At 42.2% G+C, this 21,114-nt stretch overlaps 1 protein-coding gene across 8 annotated transcripts in view; it reads right to left on the bottom strand.

Annotated features, from left to right (window-relative positions):
• trim36 (tripartite motif containing 36) overlaps nt 1–21,114 on the bottom strand; it is a 29,516-nt gene that overhangs the window by 4,327 nt on the left and 4,075 nt on the right. For 2 of the 8 annotated variants that reach the window (XM_031856258.1, XM_031856260.1), the window contains exons 2-12: nt 20,011–20,257; nt 16,380–16,445; nt 13,111–13,457; nt 12,201–12,347; nt 10,996–11,091; nt 10,070–10,207; nt 9,735–9,850; nt 8,420–8,541; nt 3,208–3,325; nt 2,876–3,081; nt 353–536 (exon numbers count right to left, since the gene is read on the bottom strand). In XM_031856258.1, the coding sequence (XP_031712118.1) occupies nt 353–536; nt 2,876–3,081; nt 3,208–3,325; nt 8,420–8,541; nt 9,735–9,850; nt 10,070–10,207; nt 10,996–11,091; nt 12,201–12,347; nt 13,111–13,457; nt 16,380–16,445; nt 20,011–20,257 (1,787 nt within the window). The remainder of the gene's footprint in view (nt 1–352; nt 537–2,875; nt 3,082–3,207; nt 3,326–8,419; nt 8,542–9,734; nt 9,851–10,069; nt 10,208–10,995; nt 11,092–12,200; nt 12,348–13,110; nt 13,458–16,379; nt 16,446–20,010; nt 20,258–21,114) is intronic. The other 6 variants (XM_031856263.1, XM_031856265.1, XM_031856262.1 and 3 more) reach the window with 5 other exon arrangements.

Raw genomic sequence — 21,114 nt, forward strand, 5'->3', positions numbered from 1 at the left:
ATACTGTTTATATTTGTCCTCTGGTGGATATTGATGAAGACGGTTTAATAATCCCACCACCTTGTGCTCAAAAATAGTTTTATCTCTGCTTTGTGTCTCTTAAGTATTTCATATCCAGACAGCATGACATATTGTCAGTCTAATGAGCAAGATGCCAGAGGGCTTCCACGTTGTGCGCTACACTTCCTGTGTTTTGTAGTTTTTGCCTCAATTTAGCTCTAATTGGCTAATGTTTGTGCAGCTCTGTCCATTCGACAAAATCACTCCCTTTGTAACAGCAACGTTGCAAATTAACCATACTGCTGGACACAACTTCTTTGTACAAAGCCTCTGTTGTCAGTTTTTGGCATACCTTCCCTGAGAGATGCCCGTGTCCCCAATTATGTAGTCCAGGCCAATGTAGCTGCCCGTCTGCACACGCTCTGCTGCAAGGAGGAAGGCCATGCTTGCTACGCTCTCCACAGTGTCCCGTCGCTTGTTGAGAATGAGGCGATCCGTACTGAAGCCACACTTGTCGCTGAACAGGAAACCAAAAGCTGTATGTGAAGAGGTAGGGAGTGAATGAGCCAGAGGATAGACGAATGGAAGAGAAGACAAGACAGAAAAGGTGGACAAAACACAGGAAGAGGTTGACAAGAGAAAACCAGAAAGGGTAAAATGAGGAAAAAGTTAGTACGTTGTCAAGAAAAATATTAAAATAATCTTGTGAGGGCATACAATTTGTACAAAAGGCAGTTGTTTCTCCTCTGTTGAGGAATAAACAGGTTTAGAGCTGTGTAGGTGACAAGAGCTGCCACATGAGGGCGATATAGCACAATGTTAAAGAGCTAAGCAAAGAACTACTTTCCATCATCACACCATTTAGAAAAGCCATGACATCCAGTCCTCATTTCTTGTGTGCAGCTGCCATTTATATTCATCATCTGGGTTCAATTAAATGCATTCTATAAATAGTTAATGGGCCAAAGGCCACAATTACAATAACTTACAATATATGAAGGCTGACATGATTATGCCTGTTCACTCAACCATCCAACACAATCTGAAGTCTACACTGGGGAGGAACCAGCTCATTTGCATGTGTCTGGGGTCCTTCTAGGCCATGAGGATAATAGTAGTATAACTGACAGACAATGCTGCAGCTTTATGCTACGTTAGTTGGGATACCGCCGTTATCTTGCAGCGTCATGTCAGAGACATAAGCCAAAGGGTGCATAAAACCCTTCATTGTCCAATTATTAAAGTCTTGTCTTTAAGTTTCATTTTTTTTTGCAACAGTGATAGCAACATCCATGTTGCAAAATAACCTGTGACATCTGCTTGCTACTGTAACTTATTATTTAATAAATAATAAAAGAAAAATTGGGGCAAACGTAATCTAGCATGAAATTAGTCCCAAAGCAGAAATATTATAATTTGGCATCCAGTTAAGAAGTAGACCTTGATATTTATAGAGTGAATTTCTTTTTTTTTTTTTACAGCGAGTTAATGACTTGGCAGCACATGGGACATACTGTGTGTCTCTCAACCAGACCTTGAAATCTGTGAGGTCAGCAGCAAAGTGCTTCTTCCACAAACTCCATGTCAGCTGTTCAACATACTCACTCAAAGCTGGGCTTTGAAGCACTGAAAGATATCCTGCTCACCAAGTGAATTACCAAGACATTAACGCCGACAATAAAATGTAATCACTTAGATCTTTGCTTAAAGTCCTCACAATATAAAAATTTGTAATTATATGGCTGAATAAAAAAAAAAAGAAGAAACAATTGTGGTCTGTAACTGTGCTTTGTCATGAGTAGTGTGTGTGAGATCCATTGTTTGTTTTGTCCTCTGCCTCTCACCCTGGCCTGAAATTTCACCTCATTACTGACGCACAGTGAATTCATCCACTCAGTCTTACACGAACCAGAGAGCACAGGAATGTGGAAGCTCCAATCCCATCACAAATGACAAGGCTTGTGCAGGACACACATCAAAGCACAGCCATATCAGATCAGGAAGTAACGCGTCATGTGTGCAACAGACTCATTTTGGTGCAGCCTCCTGCCAGAGGAGGGGAAAATGTGCAGTCTGAAGTGCGTCAAAACCAAGTGACAACACAGAAAACACCTCTGCAAATCCCAGAGTATGAATATTCAGTGCAAGCTTTCCAAAGGGACAATGAAATGATTGCCCAGCAGAATATAAATCAAAGTGACAGTCCCTTGTTGGGAGGAAATTATTTGACTTCAAGTTCAGCAGATGGTTGAGGATGATTGTGTTTAATGAATGCCACCTTGCACCTGTCAGCCAAGCCTAAAATACTTGCAACAGATACAACTACAGGTTTCTTTCCCGAGCTGTTGCTCTGTACAACGCCCTCCACGCCCACACAAAGAAGCTATATCGGTTTCAGCAATAGCAAACACAAAAGCTATTACCATGGTGATAAACTAAAACACCATTGTGCTTCATTACTGCCATCGTGAATGCTGCACGAGAATTCAAAATCTAAAACCAATAAAGCATCCGTCACTCAAGTGAAAAGTAGCTCAGCTGCTGCGGCGGCCAAAAGAGGCCCAATAACGTACTGTTCTCCTGTACGTAAATACTGTTTGTCAATGAGTGTATAAATGCACTTACGTTTGATTAATTCAATCTGTGGTTTAAGCCAAGAAAATTATGCAATTTTTTAAAGTCATTAACACTTTGTCGTCAAGAACCTAACAGACATGTTCACGTTGCCTCAACACCTCCTTTCTTCTGTTCCCTTTAGGTCCAACTCAAGACTCAAAGGAAAGACCGAGAACACATACACCCATCATGGGGGGGAAAGGTACCAGACATAGAAAAGATCATTTCTGGAATACTTCTCCCCGCCTCTCGTGCTTACCAGGTGCAGGTGGTGTGTGGAAGGTGACCTCGGGGCTGTGGGGGCTGAACATGGAGTTCCTGCAGCTTCGGACCCTGAAGGAGTACAGGCTGTCAGGGTCCAGGTCACCCACCACAGTGCTAGCACCGTACACCTTGTCTGTAGCCCTCCAGACCCCACTGTCCTCACTGTCCTCCTGGGACGGAGACTTGCTCGGGCCCCCGAGTCTGGAGAAGGAGTTTACAGTAAATATCAAGTAGTTTGGATTTGACCTCAAGCATGTAGCTCGTCAGTGGCTCTCCACGATCCTCCACTCTTCTCTTGCAGTCATTTCTTTGCATGCGTGCACCAACCTGCGGTATTCAAGCATGTGGTGATCTGTAGGCAGGTGGTCATCGGATAGCCTCCAGCAGATCGAGGCCTCGTTATAGACTCTGCTATTGGACAAGTCAATCAGAGGAGGGTCTGGAACTGGAGAGTAGGAGGAAAGAGACACAAAATAACCAGTTAGTCTTGCTGCCGTGTCGAGTTTACATTTTACCAACATAACATGGGTCATAGGAGGTGTATTAAGTAAAACAAGTACGATCTAAAATACTGGAATGCAGCCAACAAAAGGAGGTTAATGCTGAGAAATTTGTTTCTGTTGATGAGCAAGAGGTGACAGATATTGTGCATAAATTGGGGGGGGGGGGGGCGACTACAGTACTACTTAACTTACACAGAAGTAAATTCCAGTAAAAGCTCCCATGTCTTAATCATGCCTAGTATAGCGCTTCAGCTCAATATCTTAGGTTTAAGCAAATGCCGCAGTGCTAGTGTGGCAAAGATTGGATTTGTCGGGATCAGAACTATCCACTCAGGACAATGGACAAGACTGCCTTGCATAATGGAGCCCGTTAAGAGGTTTTCAAATAGCCTCACTGCCAGGAAACGCACTTTGTAAAACCCCCACCACCAACAGCACCTCTCTCACTTTCACCTTCAATTTCCCTCCTTTCATCTCTTTACCATGGCCGCTTCTGACCACTTTCATCTTTCCCGCTCCCTCCATCCCATTTGTCTTTTTCCTCTCCTCTTGGTGGTTGTAAAGACTCCCTGTGACGCATCAAACTTCACAGACTAAACTCTACAACCCACCCTCTAATTTATGTCAACAAATACCCCTTTTCATTTCCTGTTCTCTATACCCAAATACAATGTTTTCTCCAGGACCAGAATTACATTATTGTAACCATGTAGGTCACCGTCTTTTCTCTAAGATCAAGTTATTTTTCAGAACTCATTCATTCTCCCTGTGAGAACTCTTCTCATCTCCTTTGTAATAAATCTCTCCCTCTACTTCATCTTTTGACATCCAATCTCTCCTTTCTGAAGCACCCCCCCCCCCCCCCCCTACAGACAGACTCCCCTCGCTGACCAGTTCGCCACTAACGCAGAGCCTTCCGAGCCTCAAAAGTCAGTTGGCTAATCGTCAGTCTCCAAAGTCTTTATTCTCCCAGGCGCAACTCTTTCATGAGCTTGCATCCTCTTATAGCCCAATGACTTTCACGTACAACTACACTGCCATGTTGGTCACATTTCTGTATGTGAAGACGCGTTACAGAGGTATATCAAATAATGCAGAATAAAAAATAAAGATGACCCGTTTCAGTGGCCTTGACTAAACTTATTGGATTTTGGAGGTGAATTTTAACATTGAGGGAGAGGGGATGAAAACATTGTCTTGATTTCTCCTATTTTTTTATTATCTGGTCACATAATGGGGATTCTTTATTCAAAACTAACCAGCCGCCAACTACGAATAATAAGATTTGATGTTTACACCCATTCCCAACAGATGGACCAAAAGGCAAAACAACTCAAACCGGGCCGTCAGCAATCCAACACAGCAGGCAGAAGTCACAAAGTTCAGTCACTCAGAGACAGAAAAAAAGCACCATTGATGATCACATACAGTATCGGCTGCTGCCAGACAGACAGCAGCCAGCACAAATTACACAGCAGGGAATTACTTTCTCCTGTCTCCATTTTAATCCAATTGTACTTCTACAAATGTGAGACAGGACTCTCAACTCGTCACATGTTTAAGAGGATATTTATTAAACTAAAACTTTGACTCAAAGTGGAAATAGTTGAGAGAAGCAACGCTTTCAGCCTGACATTCTGAGGAAACGCCAACTTGAAAGAGACCACAAACTGGCAGTTACGCTTAACAGTCTTTCACGGCCTCTCAAGAGAGAGAGCATGGGGTCAAAATCTGCAGCTGGTATAACATGAGCACAAACACGCCGTTATCCAAGAGGGGAAGATATGACGACAACACATGGGACAAGCTAGCAAAATCCGACATACAGCTTTACACACCAACAAGACGGCTGCCATTCATATTCAAAACTTGACAATAGCATATTAAGTTGTGTTTTTCTTTGACTGCTACGAGGATGCAATATACTCATAGTTTACAAAACACAATAGCAAGGTCTTTGCAGTCAGTTCTGACATTTTTAAAATCAGCCTCAGCTTTTTCCATAAACCGATGCGTTTTCAGTTTCCTGTATAAAAGGATGTATAAGAGCTTTGGGGCACTATCCAGCGATACAATAGTGGTTTTTCCCCGCTGCATCATCTGCCAACACTTCAATTAAATTACTGCAGTGCATTAACGCCCCTACAGCTTCTTTTCGCTCTCTGAGCTCCGACTAAGAGCATCAGTAACTCCCACAGGATACTTAGATCAAAGACAAACATCGATGTAAGTGCCACCAAACTGCTGCATGCAGCAGCGATTAGTTTAGGGTACACGCTTATATGAAAACCCCGTTTTCTCCAGTGTTGGCATTATAGGAAAGTCTGAAGAGGCAAACAGCTGAACATTCAGCCCTAAACAAGCCTAAGAGGACTGAATAAAGGTATTGGGAATCGTTTGGCCAAAAAGAAAAACGGCAGAATAGAAAAAGCGTGTGTAACATAATTTGGGGATTGGCACAAGTAGATTTGTATCCACTCTGAACCTTTACATAGTAAGGGTGTTTGGTGTGCACTTAAATACTGTAGATAAGAAGTAATGTAGATGTTTCAAACTACCATTGAGACAAAAAATATGATAACAGCAATAAAGATTTTATATTTTTCCTGGTTAAAAGTTTGCAGATTAGATTGTTGCCAATTCTGTTTAAAATGTTAATGAAAGTATTTAAATATGAAAACATAAATTTCATCACAGATGGTTAAATCGCATGTTCTTCCACAGCTTTCAAAATGGTTGCCCAATCTTGTGTATTGTCATCTGGTGACGCAATCAGTTGCTGCATTTTGTGCAACGTCACCAATTTCCCCTCTTTTTTTAATCCTACTTTCTTTAGGTCTCATGAATGAGCTGCTGCTTCAACGACTTAACATCCTACTGGGCAACTTCAAAGACTAATGTAGAATTATTTCTGTAAAACTAGACTTTTCACATCATTTCTCTTCAAGTGCGAGTTTGCAACAAAAAACATTTTATCCGCTTGAAAGTAGCCAATGTTTCAGAAAGCACCAAGTTTTAAGGCATTTCCTTTTCAAACCATCAACTTCACTGTAATTGGTTCGATGATCATCCAACAGTTTCTTCTAATAATTTAAAGTGGTCCATTTCTAGTCCACTGGCCCGTGAGTGGAGACAGAATCAACAGTAGCCTCGGACATAAATCTCACATCACTGATTTTAAACAAGCCACCAGGGCTGCACCAGCCACAAACTCACCAACAGTCACAGAGACAACTGTCAGTTGTTCGGCTGCATCCACTTGACGGCTAATGGCTCAACGCTAAAGGGACCTCAGCATTTGTCTGGAAGCACAGCCGCCACTCAAATCTAAACCGCTTACTTTGTATTGAGACAGACCGTCTTATCATTTACACGGGGCTCTGTCTTCAGGATGCCCCCAAACACCAGTCATCCGTCTCTGGCTAAGTAAGACTGAAAGACCCGTCACAACCAACCGTCACTATCTGCAGCAATGATATTCAATACTGCTCTCTCTCCCCCCGTCACTGACATGCATAATGTCAGGTTAGACAGGAAACACGCCTCGGCCACACGCAGCCAGAAACCGTCACTCAGTCGTAACGAGTACGTCTCAATCCCCAATCCTGTCATTATGCAATCAAGGAATGAATGCGACTCAGGTGGATCAAATATAAACACCATACTATGCTTATGTTAATGCGATAATGTTCAGTTTGAGGATGCATAGTAATACACGGTAGTGTAATGTGTATAATTCTCCAGTTTTAGTATGCGAATAGGATTTTAGCCATGATGACAAACAGCTTAATCTGACATTGATCATCAAAGTTTTGACGCACACGTACATCAGTCCAGCTGCTTCAGGATTAACGTCAAAGACTCACCTCGTCAGGCACTGACAGACTGATCTTTCTGTGACTACTGTGATTAACTTCCTTATTTAGACTTTTTTTGCAACCTGCTCAATTATCTGCAGACCTTTGATCTTGGAAACTTTTATGATCAATAAAGGTTTGCTGTTACACATGACAACATTTTGTTTTACCTACCAAGCTGTTCAGTCCTTTATAGCTCTGAGATTCAACAGAAATAGTTGTCTATACTCTGACCAGCTGTTTCTCAGAAAATCGTGGGAAGGTACGGCTCTTAACTTTGTATTGGAAAAATAATTTCACCCGAGTGCTATGCTGCAATATTATCTGCATATTCCTGTTGGCCGAGCGTCAAGTGTCCATTACTTGTTTCTTTTATCTTTCTGTCTCATAACACCTTATACCTAAGATGGTGTGTAATAATCCCTCTAATACACTTTCTTTAAAAAACAAAGTATGCCAGTTCAATGAAAGTAGTATGTATCCTTTCTTTCCTGGGAAACTTCAACCTGATCAGTCTTTTATAGAACAAGCCTTTGTAAATCAGCAGACCAGAAACAAGCTTCACGGAGCAGTAAAACCCACTATGAGTGCATCCAGGGTTGTACCTGTCATCCTACTGATGACCTCTGACCTCTTAGCACAGCACAGCTCACAGGGCAGTGCATGTGACGGACAGGTGATGACAATCAGCTCCTTCTGACCATATGCCTGCTTTCCGTTAAACTAACTTCTTTAAGTCGCAAAACTCAGCGTTACAAAGCCCGTTTTCCCATGGTGTCTAGAGGACACATGAAGAAGAATGTCTTCATTTTTAGAGCTGAATAGAAGCAGCGATTGTTCCCATATTTTCGTGACATGAACCAATGATCACTTTTTCCAGCCACTTATGGTCAAGCTCTTATTGCGGTTTTGTCCTTTAGCAAAACGTTTCTGTGAGACATGTGTGCAAACACTACAGTGGAGCAGTGTACTGAATGAGAACAAGATGGGGGGGGGGGGGTCACACAACAGCCTGAAAACATGCAAACACTTCCCGATTCAAACTGGGCCAGGACTTCCAGGTTTAAAGTATTTGTGAAGAAAACAAGTTCTAAAATTGAATTTGCGTGTTTTAAATTAACACAGTCAGAGTGTCACAGTAAATATTGCATCTTGCGCTCTGAAATAAATTGGTTGTACCTCCACCAAAGCACATCTCTTTCAGCAGAGTTTCCTCTCTGGACGTGTCCAGCACAAACTCATCAAAGCAGGGGTCAGACGCAGGGTGGAAGGTCCTCAGAGACTCTGTGGCCCTCTGGATCCTGAAAACACACGTGTCGACGTATACAATTTAAAAAAAAAAATAAAATAAATATTCATTGATGGAGGCTCATCTTGACTAGCATGGAATTCCTATTGTAATACATCAGGTGTGCTCCACCACATCTTTAAATCAAGCTTGCACTCTGGTGTCATTTAGGTAGTTGTGTCTATATTATATTGGCTTTCATAACTGAAAAAGGGGAATAAAAATAAGGTCCTTGTCGACAGGAGAAACAGTACAGGCCCCCAGTATCATGCTCGAGAGTGAAAATGTTTCCCCGAGTATCCAAAGCTGCTAATGGAGATCAATTACTCAGCTTAGAGCAGAAGACAGCGCTGACGGGACACTGCAGCACAAGTCTTTCCTTTACTGCCCTTGAGTTTTGTAACCTCTGTGCACGTGGCTTTGTGTGTTCCTGACACACTCCAATCATCCGAACACATAATCCGACAGACGCTCTCAACACTAACATCAACAGACCAAATCCCACCAGTGAAATCCACTGGGAAACTTTAAGGTATCGCCACCGATAGGAGAGGACAACACAAAAATAAGTCTCATCGCACTCAAGATTGTAGAGTTTGTTAAACAATCAAGTTTAGCAAAATTATATCCGATAATCATTACTAAGCTGCTTAATTATTAATTTGACATTTTACTGCAGTTCAAAGTGGAAGCTGTGAATAGCCATCAGGCCTGGCTCAGCTTCCCGTTGTTGGCTTGAAGGAGGAAAGCGAGACACTTGAGTGATGCTTTAGCACGCGGGCCATCTTAGGATGAACGTTAGTTGTTGACTTCTTTCTACTTTGAATCCAATCACAACTGATAAATACTTTGAAGTGGTGTTTTAAAGAAGTAGTACAATCTGCATATATTCTGGTATGTTATAAGTCTGCCAACAATAACCTCGATTACGTGAACTTAAGCAGGTTGATATTCATGCATCATTAACACAGTACCAGAGATGCCTACTCAGTGTAGGCATCGTTGATTACGCACTATTGGACATCAGAACTCTTCTGGGATTAGGGGGAGTTTAGTCGTGAAGGGATTTTCGTCCGTGTGATTGCGTATGACCCTATCGCTACATAACAGGATGTGATTTTAACAGCTTGGCCTCGAGTCCGTATTACTAAATATAAAACATGCAAATAGCAAATGCAAATTGAATTCAGTATCACCCAGATCTACCTGGTGTGCAGCTGCTTTGCAGTCTGTACAAAGCACGACTGATCCGTCTCTTTCAGCACCTCCTGAGCGTAGCCCACTAGACCACTGTTCTCCAGCATGCCCTGGTACTCCTCCACCTGGGACATTTTCAAGAAGTCAGGGCATTTAAATATTGTTTAAAATCAGTGGCATCCTCAGAAAAACAAATCTCATAAAATAAGGCTGTGTTCACAGACACAAAGGAAGGCGGTTACTAAAGCATGATTTATTTTTCTGCAGTTCAGAATATGATGAGTAAGGGAAGCGTGCATGAATGAAGAGGATCCACTATAGAAATCCGTCCTGGTATTTCATACCTGAACCTTGAGTTGGTCCAGGCGTCGGGTTCTTGACTGTTCGATCGACTTCAGCATCTCTGACTTCCTCTCCTGCAGAGTCTCAAACAGGCGCTCAAAGTGCTCATTGGCGTGACGCTCTGCTAGCTGTCCATTTTCCTTTAAGATGATCATTTTGTTATCAATTTGTACAAAGCAAATAAAAAGTTATTCTCACATGTCCCTCCCAAAACACACATGCACTATAAGCATTTCTTCAGAGGGAGCAGTGTATTGAGTCAGCCTGTAGCTCTGCGATCGTTCTTCGTTTTCCCAACCATTACTAAAGTAAGGAGGCAACAGTGGCAGTACAGTTAAAGGTATTAAACAACATCATGGTTGTTTTAATGAATTAAAACTGCTTTGACTGAAGGTAGTTATAACCACAGTTAAGAGTTTAGGAATATACTGTCACCGCCCATTCTTAGGCAATATTCAAGGAAAGAGAAGCTTAAAAGTTCACATTACACAACTTAAGTATATAGAGAGAAGGATAAATGGACCAAAAAGTGCTTAAACTAAGAGAGCATCCCAAACATACTCCTACAAAACACCCAAAGCGTAGGCGCATTGAACACTACCCATTTAGGACCAGCATCAAAGAAAAAAGGGAAGGACACGTCAGAGGGAAACTAGTAGGCAAATCTTTCCCTTCCTTGTTTGTGTGGTTTGCATACCGTTTGTTGAGTACCTTCCTTATTCGTACACAGAAAATTTGTAATTGTTCCTCAACTTAGCAGACTGGTTTTGTAAAAGCTATACCAACATTTGTATTGTTCAAGAAAAGACAACACTTGTATGTTCACTCTGCTTTCTAGAGCTACCAACTGAACTAGATATGAGGGAGGTATAAGATGTGATTTTGTGGGGGAAAGAGGACTTCTAGCAGCATGAGTCAGCGATCTTACCTCGGTCTGACTGACGAGCAGCTCAAGATCAGTAATCTGAGTCCGGACCTGGTCCTCTTTGCTGATGAGGTAATGGATACTCTTGGCCAGCTTCTCCTGGTGAAACAAGAGATCAGCAGCATATAAAGTAAGTTTCATAAGGTCTTGAAAATCTGAAGCACATACACAGAGACAAGGCACTAAGATGTCAAATAACAAGATATCGTTAATGTGCCATTTTAATGAATAGGGTGGGATTTATCAATTTATACTTGGTGCTCACATTCCCAGGCTCTGACAGGGTCACATGTTCCTCTCATCTTATATCATATTCACAGCTGCAGCTGTTCTGGTCATGTGCAGTGTCCCGTAAGACCATGTAAGCGAGAGCCCGTTTCACTGGGTGCTGTGTGTCAAACAACATTCACTATCACAATGACATGACTGAGTGCGTCGCTGTTAAACGCAAAATGTAACTCAAAACTACTTCCTGGCTGACGAAGGATTCCAGGACATCCGATACATCTTCCAACAATTTGTAGAGACGATGCACAAAGTCATGGGAAACAAACGGCGGCATTAAATATTAAGCAGCATTGTGTTTGTGTCAACACACACACAAGCAGATTGAATTTCACACAGATTCTGCCTCGACCTGTTGCACCACTCTGCTGCTGGCAGTTGTATCGCCACACAGGATAAACTAAACACTCAAACTGATTGAAAATTGTTTCTACTGCGTGGCACAAATCTGACGGCCACACGTGAGACCAATTAGTTTTAACCCAGTTAGCCAGCCTGGGTTTCAGTTTCCAAAAGGAGAGAGACCGATATCCAAGATCTGGTGCCAGCACAGGTACGGGTCAGACATCAATATTACAGCAGGAGACGAGAGATTCAGGGATCAGTCAGTGGGCGGCACAGAACAACAAAGATCCATCTGTACTGAATAGCATCACAAAATAGTGGTTGTTAGCAACTTCTATGTAAAAACAAAAAATTCCAAGTTGTAGGGCTGCTTTGCTTGGCCACCACTCCATTAAAAGCCTTCAACAGTGGCATTGTGATCGAGCACAGTTATCCTTTCCATCATAAAACAGTATTGTGTTACACTCCAAATGACTCATTCCGTATCACGGAGAGCAACAAAACTAATTCCTGTGTATTGAATTAACGCTCACAAGCAGCAGACTCTCTCACAGAGCTAAAGTGTGTGAATGTGGTACCTTGAGGATCTTATAGGCACTGCTCATGGAGGTGACTTTGTGGTTGGCGTGGGATCCTCCCAGCTTGCAGAGGTGACAGACGGGTCGTCTGCAGACCTCACAGTACATGTTCACCTTCTCCATCTCGTGCTCTGGGCACATGAGCACCTGAGATATTTAACAGAACGACAAGGACTTCAAATTCCAGACAAAATCTGTACGTACAGTGTCTGCATTTTACTTCTACAGTGATCAAAAACTAGCTGAAGTGAAACAGGAACATGGCCTAAACGTTAGAAGCATCTAGACGGCTCTCTGTGAGCCGTTTCCTGAAGTGTCTTAAAATCAGCACTTTTTTTTTTTTTTACTGCCAAGATCCCCATTACAAGTTCTCATAGACCGCATTTAGCCGTTTGATTAACAAAGGGATTGGACAGAGCAATGCAATATATTGACAAAGCCAGTAACTCAAGCTTCCAACAAGGCTTCAAATATCCTAAGATCAATGATTCAGATTGTTTTGGATTTCCAATCAATTTGGCAGTCACAGGGGAAGATGTGGAGAAAAACCAAACACAATCAATAAAATATTCAAATAATCTGATTAGAAATATTCACACAAATGTTCCCATTTCTACATAATCTATTTTATAATTTAAGTCCTGATCAAGAAGGCAAACCATCAATTTATGATCAGGAAAACCACAAGGCGACAGATTTTCAGCTGAATTCTCCTCAATAATTAAATAAATGTATACATGCTAAAGTCTACTTTGGACTCATGTGACAACTTACCTCCTGAGAGATGTTCACAGTCCAACTGAGTTAAAATCATGTTTGTTTATCGGTTATTTCCTAAGACGAACAGAGGAAAAAAAACAAAAAAAAAAACAAACAAGGCCTTCACAGGGCAGTGACGGACGGTACTTGCCTTGGGCCTAAAATTCGTGGTGGGACCAACATACTCATGCTGAGCTTTGGGTGTGCCCCAGGGGTGGTGCAGCTTGAAGCACTCGTTGCAGAAGCTAGCCTTGCAGTCCATGCAGCTCTTTGTAGCCTCCTGCAGCTGTGGAGGCTTACAGATGTTACACATGATGGCGATGGCTGCGCGGGCGGCCTGGCGGTAGCGCTCGACGATGTTCTCCAGGGTAAAGTTGCGGAACAACATGCTGATGCCGCGCTCGCCGAGGTCGATGTCGTGCTGGCATCCCGGGCATGGGATGGAGGTGACCCGCGGAGTCACAGAACCTCGGCGCCACCCCGGGGACGAGATGGAGCCTGGAGGAGAGCGAAGACGGACAAGTGAGAAAAGATCATGCGTAATGTGGATTCGTGGCTTTGGGTCATCCAGCTTCAACTCTTGTCTGAGGCCCTATTTTGACATGTGAACAACAATGTCCTTTGACTTCAAATTCCACTGAAGGCATAGTTTAAGAGTCAAATGGGGGCTTTGAAAGATGTCAACACCCATTTGTGTTCAACACACTCTGGGCTGAGATTCACAAAAGCAGCATTACATCATCTGCATGACTTGCCAAGTATGATCGTAAGGAAAAAATGCCTTTGATAACATATAAGCCTTCACAAATAGGGCCTCAGTGCGTCTCCCTTCGAGCTGTATTTCCACAATGACCACTACACCATAAGGAGATGGATGTATGCTGCAAAACATCAGTCATTACAGGGAAATGACTCCAGGAAGAGAGACTTTCCAAGAGTGCTGGGGCAGAGTGAAGACATACAGGACAGTTAATGGGAGGACGGCATCCTTGGAGCTTCTAAAGAATACACTGTATGAGTAATCAATTTCACACTGCAAGTCATTTAACATCATCACGAATGAGTACGTAAGTGCACACAATGAGCTGGACAATGGAAATAATTCTATTCTCCTGAAATGAATGATCAAGGGAAAAAAAAAAAAAAATATTTTTTTTTTTTTTTTTTTTTAAAAATCAAGCAACGTAAATGAATTGCACTGTGTGAAGTGGAACTAAAGATGTCCTGTTGGTGAACTTCCATATCACACGTCCAGGTCAATGCAGCAACACGTATTTTCACATGACAGCAAAACTCTGAAAGCAACACTGCTTTCAAGAGTTTATCACAACATTGTGCTTGTTACCGATGCAGCAGCATCGCAACAGAGCAGCAACATGAGGAGGAAACAAAGGAACAAGGTCACATCACAGAAGCAAGCATTGGGGAATGCAAAACTCAAAGCCAGCAAACTGAAGTCACTACACGGCAAAATAAAACTACAAAAAAAAAAAAAAAAAAGTATCGTGTCACGTTTCTGGGGGACAGGGGAAGCGAGGAGTGCTGGATTTATCTCAGTATGGAAGCCAGTATTTCCACTTCCTTTCCGAGGACCTGAAAATTAAATCAAACACTCCTCAGGTAAGCCACATACAGGAAGACCTCCAAATAACACTTCTGCAAAAAAACAAAGGTGCATCTGAGGGAAAAGCAGTGGCAGAACAGCAAACACATAAACTATGTGATATGTGTAGCCATGTGCATGAAGTGTGAGCAAGTGATGTGAGCAGAGGAGAGGACTGTGGGACAGTTTGCTACCTAGAGGCAAAGCCTGCCTGTGATCCAACAAACTGAACTACTGAGCTTTGATCGATTACCCTTCCGACCTGAATGCATATGACAAAAGGTGAACTTTACATTGTGGAGTGGCATTACGATGAAAGATTTAGTCCGATGATGAAGGTGACATGGTCTTGTTGGGTGAAATCATTGGATGAGAGGAGAAGTCTGTGAGAAGGCCGCCATACTTAAACCAAAGAATGGGGATGGCGAGTGCACAAATGTATGCATGTCTATATTCATGTGTGTCGTGTTGGGAAACTGCACACCGACTCAGGTTCTGTGGAGAGGACAGCAGGTGTGAGGGAACAGGAAGCAAACGACATGCCTGCAGCAAAGTGTGTGTGTGTGTGTGTGTGTGTTGATTTGTGGCTCTGCAGAGGGACGCAGAGTCGGAGGTAGAAACTGCAGAGTCATGGCCGAGGCAAAGGGTCTCCATCGCCTGCACACATCTGCAGACAGTTGCTTGGACTGACGCAGCATTTTTATGTTTCATAAAATGATACTGTAAATGCGATCATGTCTGCACATTTTAAAACTACTTAATATGGTAACACAGTTCTTATGCAATATCCAGCAACAGTAATCCTTTAAGTTTTCATTTCTAATGCAAATATAAACAGTTTAATTAGGCTTGTTGAATATGCTTTTGCTATCCAAACATATGTATTGGCATTATGTTCATTCAGTGGCTGCCTGAGAGTGATTTTAAGACCGTAATCTGTATAAAGATTAATTTGTTATTGTTTGCTGCTCTTCTATTATATTTTGAGGTAGCTCACATTACCGGCTATTCTTCGCAGGGGATTAGTGTCGACAGGCTATTTCTTAAGAGAAAAACAACTCTTAAAAACACCCACTGAGCATGTCAAATAGTTGCATCAGCTGGCCTAATCTGACAAAGAAAACTAGTATTCAGTCTTGTTTTACTTGGCCTGCAATCTGACACTCAATTCATCATCCCCAAAACGATTAGAGGTAGGCTGAAACAGGTCTGCATTCTTATAAATGTTTCTCAAGCACTAATGACTGTCAAGTGAAGCATAGACGGTATCCTAAAGGCACACAGACAGTCAGTAAGTGTTACGAATCTTAGCAAGCCCAAGCATATTGTAGGTGTTCTGTGTGTATAACTCAGAAACAAGAGACTCAACAGTTCTCCATCTCAAATCAAGCAGCTTTACTTGCAGACATGTTTTTACAAAATGAATACTAAGCTTAGCTAGTGTACAGAAACGCACACAAATTCCTGTCCCCGCTCTCACTCATATACATATTTCACCTCTTTTACCACCATCTTTAAATTCCTTGTTTATCCAGATTTTTAAAAAGTCAGATCCCTTTAAAGCTCAGTGGACATTTTTAAAAGAGGTACATGGTTTTAGATTTGAACCATTATTACCTGGCATTAAGCATCTAACAAAGAATGAACACCACACTTGACAACATTAAATGCAGCAACTAAAGAGACTCCTGAAAAAAATCTGTTTCATACCCAACCGGTGGTTGCATGGAGTTTGTGTGGTCGTGTTGACAGGGCTGAAGTAGACTAGTGGAGAAAAGGTAGAACCAAACTAGGGTTTCTAGTAACACTGTACTCACTACTACAGCTACTCAAAACACGGAGGCCCCGTCTACCTCGACTTCCAAGCGACCTTCGCACTGTGGCTGCAAGCAATGAACAGAGAAGTGAGGTGAGACCAACAAGAAACAAAGAAACAATGCATAATGTGAAGTGACGTGAGAAACCAGTTTGCTTTAAACATCATGACATTCGAGAAACAAAGACAACTTAAAAGTAAACTGAAAGAAAAGTCAGAGAGGTCAGAGTGAAATACAAAACATGGCGTTTAAAATATACACACATGTGAACAGTTGTTAAAGTACAGTTAACTCTTGATCTGTGCTCTCATTTACAGTCTAGATTTGATCACAAATCCATGCAATCAAACAACTTTTAAGGGCAAGATAACTGTACTCGTCAGACAATTCGTTTGTCAATTTATTTAAAATGAATAGTTTGGTACTTTAGGAAATATGCTTATTTGTTTTCTTGCTGAATATGAAGGTAGACCCGGGAGACAGCTAGCTTACCAAAACAGGTAAAAACATCCCATCAGCACTACTACTAGACTCCCCACCTGTTACACTTCAGTCTCTGTATAGATTAAACCAGCTACAACGTGTCGACTGTTCACTAAACCCTCCCATTGGGCATGCAGCTTTATCCTCGCTCTTTAATCACGACATCTTGGCTATGAAACACCCTTTTACAGTGTTCGGTTTTAAAAAAAAAAAAAAAAAGACTCATCCGTTTTACTAGCTACTGATAGATTTGATCAGCTATGGCAAGCAAACAAATTAAGCCATCAGTGAAAGTTAAAAATAGATGTCAGTTAGAAATGAGAAGACTGCTTTCATCTACAAACAACTCATTTTAAGTGGTAAATCTTTCACCGTTCTCACTGTAAACTGCATTATGTGCCGTGTGAGAACAGAAAGTGTGACAAGCAAAGCAACAGTAAGGGGGGGCGGGACTCCCAGTCTGTCGCTTCATATTTAGAGTCACATACTGGTATCAATCAATCTATCCCTCCAACGCATCCAATTATTCCTGTAAGAGCACTGGTCCAGAGTCAGCTGTTGAACATGAATGCATCGTGCTCTGTGTTGAGCCCTGGCAACATAAAGTAAGATGAAGTTGAGAAACAATGCAGATGAAGTTTTAGTGAGCGCATTCCCTCCGTCCGTGCACAGCAGGGCTTGTCCGAGCTGCACTGATAAATATAGCCTTAAGTCCTTTCTTTCTCTCCCTTCACCTAATCCCTCATTCATTCCTTACAGGCAGGTTGAGTCACCATGGCAGCGTTGGTTGTTCTGCGTGGGAGTAAATGTGCTCATAAAGTACTCCGAGGTTTCCTAAATAATCTTAACACAGAGTATTTGTGTTTTGTAATCTGCTGATTAAATGAACGCAACACGGGAACAACCTCCCGTTGACTAAATAGACTTAGTTTCTTGATGAGATGTTGGTAAATGAACTATACATTAAATATATATTATTTAGAAAGGGACCTCAATTGAGTGCAGGAATTCTAAATAAGAACGAGTATAGAAATGACAGACTTACACACGAAGATTTGTTTACCCAAAAAGCAGGATTTGGTTATTACAGTCCTGCCAGTGAAGAATGAGCTCATTCAGGTTGAAGGGGCGAGTCTGAATGAGGCAGGCTGTGTTTAAGAGTCCGCTCTGTGGTTTTGAACCATGAATGGCTCCCCCAAAAAAAAAAAAAAAATTTTTAAAAAAAAAAAAGCAGTTCACCTCGCTGTACTCTGGGGATCCCTTCAGCTCTATACCCCAGTGTGGCTCTGAGGCAGCTTAGTTAAATGGATACCAGGTTACACCAACAGTCCTTCAGTTATATAGTATGGGCCATTGATTAGACATATTTGATTTCAACCATTCTGACTTCAATCCCTTTACATGTCCCAAACCCATACTACACAGTGTGTGAACTATATGCTAGTGTGTATTACACTGCTTTGTTGAGTGAAATCATTTTCACCAATAAGAAAGGACACAATACTTGCACCATCAAACTGCAGCTTGAATACTACGGACAACTAAACTTCACAAAGACGTATTTTGCTTTCTGTGGTGTTTCTGGAGCCGTTTCACCGACGTACACAATTATTTGAAGATTTTTCTCAGCTGTGAGAGCAGCTGCTCCATTTTCTTCCAACGTCATTGTAGACTTTTAGTATGCAGACTCACTGTTTTTAAGTATACGTTATTATGTAATTTTCTCAGTATGAACACACTTTATACTCAAAACCTGCTTAAAATGAGTGCAGTATGGATTTGGGACTCTATGATTTTAAATGCATTTTTGGGTTCAATGCATTTAAAGTCATAGTCTAGTCTGCATACTGACCATTCGACTTCACTTAATTTTGTCTCTTCCAGTATGAACACACCACACTGGTTTGGTCAAGAAGAGTGGACAAGAGTACAAATGAGACGACATAGTTATCGAAATGGCGTGCAGCCCGGAGCTCTCAGAGGGAGGAGAGGCAGCCTTGTGTCCCACCACGCTGTTTCCAAGGCTTAGACATTGACCCGCTCAAGCTCGGCTGCAGCAGCGCTTGTGTTCAGCAGAGAACTTACAAAATGTTGTGACAAGTTAATTCAGCTACCTGCCACCCCCTCCCAACCACAGCTTTCCCCCTCCCTCCAGCTCAGCTTGGTTTTAAGAGTTTAAAATATCTTAAAGGAGCTTACAGATGTGCTTTGTTCACTTGTGTGTACACAAGACACACACACACGTATATCCGATTAAAAGTTGGGAGTGAAACCGCCGTTCCTAAAACATTTTCAAATGAATGTATGAGCCCCTGATTGAAGGGGATGTTTGATGCCCCTGGGCCATTAGAGGCAGACACTGGAGACAATTAGGGCTTGTCAACATTTCTGTTCTCGTGGTAGACAAACCAACAGCTTGTCAGGTTCCCCTGCTGTCCGTTTAATGAAGCGGTGATGACAGACAACATTACGGCTGAGTGGTAACATTATCAAATCACTTTTATGTGTGTTCTTGTTTATCTAGGACAAGAGAGGGAGGAGGGCAGTGTCTGTGCCACACTAAAACCAGATATCATACAATAATGCTTGGCTCATTTTTTCCATCAGCTTATTTACTCTCAACCTTTAATCTGCATTGGTAAATACTTGCTCTTCACAGTGGAACTACCCCATTTGGTGGTCAGGTAACTGAATATGCCCTTCCTTTTCCATTTGTAATCACATATTTCCTTATTTGAGAAATATGTTTCAAGCTTTTGTTCTTTTCTCTAGGGGGTGGCTCCAGCCATAGGAACCTGTTGAATGCAGTCTCTGAGAGGACCAGCAGGACTAAAACCTGAATCTAAGGGAATTGTTTGCATGACTGATGCAAAACTTTTATTGTCTTACTTGGAAGGGATCACAAATGGCCTGAGGTGCAATTCAATACTTGTACTTCCTGTTCAACGCTCATTAGCTTCCATCAGCTCACATAATCAGGCTGCCCAACATAGCATGAACACGGCGCCTATAAAGCCCAGACATCCTTTTAACCTCGGAGTAATGCGAGATCCACTTCCCCGCACTAATCTCGACGTAATAAAATCCTTCCTGTAAAGAACGCGTTTATGCAATCTGAAAAGAAAACCAGATATCTTTGACTCCTTACCCCGAGACCCACCTGATCTCACAAGCCTGTCTAGCCTCTCCATGGACGGGGAGGGCACCCTGGACCTGGGGCTGCCCGGCAGGGAGCACTCGGAGCCGGCATCAAAAGAGTCCTCGTGGTTCAGCATCAGCAGCTCCCTGACGCACTTGTGGCAGACGCTGTGCTGGCATGGGAGGATCAACGGGTGGGTGAAGAGCTCCTTACAGATCGGGCAGATCAGCTCCCTCTCGATGTTTTTGATCGGGACCTGGTGATGGGAGACATGATCACTGAAAACTGCCATAAAAAAGGCACTGGGGGGGTTTAGCATTAGGCGCAACCACAGCTGCAGTCATCTCTAAAAAGATACTCTCATGAGACCGAGAAGAAGGAGGGCATCACAGATCAGTCTGAAATAAGCTTGGCAACTTCACCAGGAGGAAAGGATACAGCGGTCTTTTATTATTGGAACAATAACCTATTATTAGCACATTTTAGATGCAGCTCAAATAGGCCCATTGTCTGCGCTTTTAACAGGGAACACTACATTCTGCTGTGTTGGTGAAGTGGCAAAATGTCTTTAAAAGGTGGGTAGAAGTGAGATGCAACCATTTATCCCACCAGAGCATGCCTTCAACTTTACTTTGAAAAAGCACTGATGCAGTCAAAACAACAGCCAGCCATTGTGTCTTTAACATGTTTGATACATTACATAAGAGAGGATTAAGCCCAGCTCGCTAAATATAGACAAACAGTAAAACACACGATTCCAGCAGCTCACGTTTTCACACTGAAACACGATTAAAGAAGGTTTCTGGGAGTCCTCCCGCATTCACAGACCGATTAGTTAATGCATTACAGGTGGTGTGATAGAAACAGCTCAATAAAGTCTACCAAACATTAATTTAGGGAAAACGCCTCCGCACGTGCTAAAGGACAATACCCAGAAGGATAGAGGAAGTTTAATCGAAAACAAAAAAACAGAGACTGTCCCCAATCCTGCTCACAGCGAATTGTTTCATTTAAAACAACAAACAACGGCTCGAATCAGTAATGAATGAACACACGCTGGTGGCAGTTTACGGCTCTACCAAAAAAAAAAGAAAAAAAAAAGGGGGTCAACTT

Source organism: Anarrhichthys ocellatus, unplaced genomic scaffold (genome assembly GCF_004355925.1).
Source record: "Anarrhichthys ocellatus isolate YVR2014 unplaced genomic scaffold, GSC_Weel_1.0 scaffold17, whole genome shotgun sequence".
In the NCBI taxonomy this organism is placed as follows: domain Eukaryota; kingdom Metazoa; phylum Chordata; class Actinopteri; order Perciformes; family Anarhichadidae; genus Anarrhichthys; species Anarrhichthys ocellatus.